The sequence below is a fragment of the Pinus tabuliformis genome, chromosome Q, assembly GCF_031772625.1.
Source record: "Pinus tabuliformis cultivar Carrire ecotype Pingquan chromosome Q, CPIR1, whole genome shotgun sequence".
Lineage (NCBI taxonomy): Eukaryota > Viridiplantae > Streptophyta > Pinopsida > Pinales > Pinaceae > Pinus > Pinus tabuliformis.
Window position 1 is genome coordinate 637253386 of NC_142296.1, and position 4308 is coordinate 637257693.

Below are 4308 nucleotides of genomic sequence, written 5' to 3' on the forward strand. Positions count from 1 at the left end.
ATTATTAATTATTACTATTAATTATTATTATTATTACAAATTTTTTATATTTAGATTAAGAATAAGAATTAGTTTTTAATTATGAAGTTTTATTAATCAACTGATTAATTCTCTTAGTAATTAGATTTAATAATAAATAGTTTTTAATTATTATTATAATAGTTTCCAATTAATTAATTAACTTTTAAATTATTAACTCTTTAAAAATTATTAAAAATTACAATAAAAATTAAAAAAAAATGTGGATAATAATAATTATTATTAAAAAGCCTACTTTCATCTCATCCTTAAATCAACTCGCCTCACAATTATTTAAACCTCTCATTTAGCTTTTCTACTATCAACATTCAGCAATTGTCCTGATGATGGATCCCTGTTAGGATTTGAAACGTTGATAGAATATGGTAATTACTATGGGTTCACCGAAAACTAACTCAAAAGGGACATATATTAATATTATACACTATTAACAATTAATAATAAATATCAAGAATATTAATAACCTACATATTAATATTATGCCTTTTAGGTTTTTAGCTTTTAGTTTTTAGGGTTTTCTAAGAGTTGGCTTAATTTGGTTCCACTCTTCCTTTCCTCTCTTTGTATTTATACCTCTTTTTCTCTCCTCCTCTTAAATAATTTTGTCGTGATGATGGATCATGTTTTGGACTTGAAACATCAACTTACAAATGGGAAATGTGGATCATATTCCATACTCACTCTCTTCAACATATTACATTAGGTGGATTGTTCCTCCATCAAACATTATGGTTAACTCCAACTTAGACTCAACATTGCTTGGAAAAAAAATATTTAATGTACATGATGTAACTCCATCAAAATGCAGTGTTAGTTTGTTATTCTAACATTGTAACCCCATAGATATGTGACAATTTGTTATTTTAACAATGGAATGATGTAACCAACATTAGACTTAAATAGTTGGTATGCATTATCATATTCTTATAGGTAAAATTATCATAGTGGTTTTAAGGAAAATATATATGGTTTCCATGTTGAACACATTAATTTTTGGTAGCATTTTATATATTATGTCAATAGTTCTGTTTATTTTGATGTAGGTCCTCTAGAATTTTAATTAATTATCAATAATAAATAGGTGAATGGTAGGGATCTAAATTTATGAAATATTCACTAAACATTTTTAGTAATAGTTGGAGATAAAGGGTTTATATCTATTTTAAAAGTAGTTATGTCCATTTTGCTTTTCAATTTAATTAATTAATTTTTATAAAATAAAATATTTTCACTGTGGAGGTGGAAAAAGAGGGAGAAAAGGATGATAGGGAACAAGAGCGAACTCAGGAACAGATTCAAATGGAAATAGACCCGCAACAGGAACAAGGAGGAGAGGAAGAACAGATAATGAGGAAACTGCTACAGGAGTGGAAGCATCTGGATGAACGGTTCATACCAGAGGATCAAAAACAACTTTACAAGGACATGTTCCAAAGATACAAGGAAAAGCGAGGACGAGGGACAACAAAACAACCAGAGCAACTTGGATCACAAGGAGATCAGAATACAGAAATAGGAACCACAGGAAAAGGCAGACGGAAAAGAGGAAGAAGGCCTATGAGCGAGACCATTCAAATGGTGGGAGAGATGCTAGTGAATTCAGGGAAAGTTGTACCATTGTCGGAGGTCTTCCAACAACCCTCAAAACTTTTAAAATGATAATTACAACCTGGAATATCAGAGGGCTGAACAGTAAAGGTAAACAGAGATATTTGAAGGAGAGACTCAAAAGAGATAAGCCAAATATTATGCTAATCCAAGAAACAAAACTAAAGGAGAGCAAACTAAAAGAAGTGATGAAAAATTTTAAGCCATATTATGAGATCATGGGACAAGATGCAATTGGCAGTGCTGGGGGAGTAGCAATTTTGTGGAACCCAGAGGAAGTCCAATTTGAAGACTGGACCAGCATACCCCGCATCCTCTCAGGGAGATTTAGAATTTTAGGCTCTAAAGAATGGATCCTATTATCAAATGTATATGGGCCTCATATACAGAATGAACGTAGGGTCTTCCTTCAGAACCTGGCAGTCATACGCTCCCTCTACCGTGATTCTCCCTGGATAGTAGGAGGAGACTTCAATATGATAAAAGATCTGAGCGAAAAAAAAGGCAGGCTCAGAAGAATGGAGACAGACATGGAAGCATTCGGAGAATGGATAGCAGAGCAAAGACTTGTAGATATTCAGACTACAAATGGAATACACACTTGGAATAACAGGAGGGGAGGCAGAAACCAGATTGCATCCAGACTAGACCGATTCCTCCTCTCAGAACAGATCATGAACTGGGATATTTACATTGAAGCCGTGATCCTCCCTGGAATGGGATCGGATCATTGGCCGGTTAAAGCCGAAATGGATATTAAAGCTAGCCCCAAGAGAAAACCCTTCAGATTTGAAGCCTTTTGGCTTAGGGACAAAAACTTTATGAAGAAAGTAGAGAACTGGTGGAAACAAAGCAGTCAGAGAGGAAGAAATAAGATGCAAACATTTTAGATGAAATAAAAAGAGCTTAAAGGGCACATCAAGAAATGGAATGAGGAAGAGTTTGGGCATATACTCAAGGACCAGAAGATGTTAGAACAAAAGATGAAACAAATACAACAAGAAATAATAAATACAGGTAGGAGTGAGGATCTAGCCAAGGAGGAAGGATCCTGGTAGGGAAACTTGAAGAGAGACGGAAACAAGAAGAAATCTTGTGGAGGCAAAAATCCAGGGTTAACTGGCTAAGAGAGGGGGAACGAAACACAAAGTTCTTTCATCAAGCAATGGTCCAGAGGAGGCAAAGAAATAGAATATTCTCCATTAAAAATGACACAGGGACGAGGGTTACGCAGCATGAGGAAATAGAGCAAGTCTTGTCAAAGCACTTCAAGGAGATACTCACTGAACCAAATGTCGACCGAGGAGAAGCGATAGAGGAAATATGCAAAGAAATTCCGAGCAGGATCACTAGAGAACAAAACCTAGCTCTGATGAGGGCAGCTACCCTAGAAGAAGTCGAAGAAATAGTGAAAGGCATGAAAAAGAATAAAGCCCCAGGCCCTGATGGCTTCACAGCAGAATTCTATCAAGCTGGATGGGACTTCCTTGGACAAGATATCTTGGATGTGGTGGAAGAATCACGAAGGAACCAAAAGGTAAGTACAAGCCTTAACGCAACCTTTCTGTCCCTAATTCCTAAGGAAGCTAAGTCTGAAACCCCTCAAGGCTTCAGACCTATTGCCCTCTGTAATTTGATATATAAGATCATAGCTACTTTAACGGAAAAAAGACTCAAGCCCCTCCTATCTAGCATTATCTCCCCGGAACAAACAGGTTTCGTTGAAGGGCGGCAAATCTTGGACGGATTGGTGGTCTCCCAAGAAATAGTGCACTCTCTAAAAGTTAAAAAGGAAGCAGGCATGATGATCAAATTGGATCTTTCAAAAGCCTATGACCGCTTAAACTGGAATTACCTGAAAGAAATCTTAAGAGCTTATGGTTTCTGCAATAGATGGATTGAATGGATTGCATCCACGATCTCTTCAACAAATTTTTCTATCCTGGTGAATGGAACTCCCTCCCAACCGTTCAAACCGTCTAGAGGTCTTAGGCAGGGAGACCCTCTGTCCCCTTTCCTATTTATCATAGCTGTAGAAGGGCTAGGAAGGTACATTAAAAAAGAAGTCAGAGAGAAGAAGCTTAAAGGAATCCAACTTTGGGGTAATAACCTCCCAATTTCCCATCAGCAATTTGTTGACGACATCATGCTGTTCTGTAAGGTATCCCTGAGAGAAGCCAGAAGAATCAAGGCAATTTTAGATCTTTTCATGTCAGCCTCTGGCACCCAAATCAACAATGAAAAATCCTGTACTTATTTTTTTAACACGACTGGAAACATCAGGAACTTCCTGTCTAGAACCTTGGGATTCCAATCAGGGGAACTCCCAACCAGGTATCTTGGAACTCCGCTGGCCCTAACCCCCCTGAGGATGTCCAACTGGCAACAAATTCTTGAGAAAATTGCCAGGAAACTTGCAAACTGGTCCTTTAGATCCTTGAATTTTGCAGGTAGAACTGTCTTAGTTAAAGCGGTTCTCCAGTCAATACCAATATACCAACTTTCAGCTATGGCAGCCCCTAAAGGAGCGTGTGCTAAGATGACAGAGATATTCAAAAATTTTATATGGAGTGGCCAGAAAGAGCAAAAGAAATGGTCCCTGGTATCTTGGAAGGACGTAGTAAAAAGTAAGATGGAAGGAGGATTAGGCCTCAAGGATCC

The 4308-nt window shown here is 37.0% G+C and overlaps 1 protein-coding gene across 1 annotated transcript; it reads left to right on the forward strand.

Moving 5' to 3' along the window:
• Positions 1-1865: 1865 nt before the first annotated feature.
• On the forward strand, positions 1866-2537 carry LOC149221082 (uncharacterized). The gene has a single exon (XM_089387315.1). The coding sequence runs from the start codon at positions 1866-1868 to the stop codon at positions 2535-2537; it is 672 nt and encodes a 223-aa protein (XP_089243441.1).
• The last annotated feature ends 1771 nt before the right edge of the window (positions 2538-4308 follow it).

Coding starts and splice junctions, on each gene's coding strand:
- LOC149221082 (XM_089387315.1), top strand. CDS start 1,866: ATGGGACAAGATGCAATTGGCAGTGCTGGGGGAGTAGCAATTTTGTGG.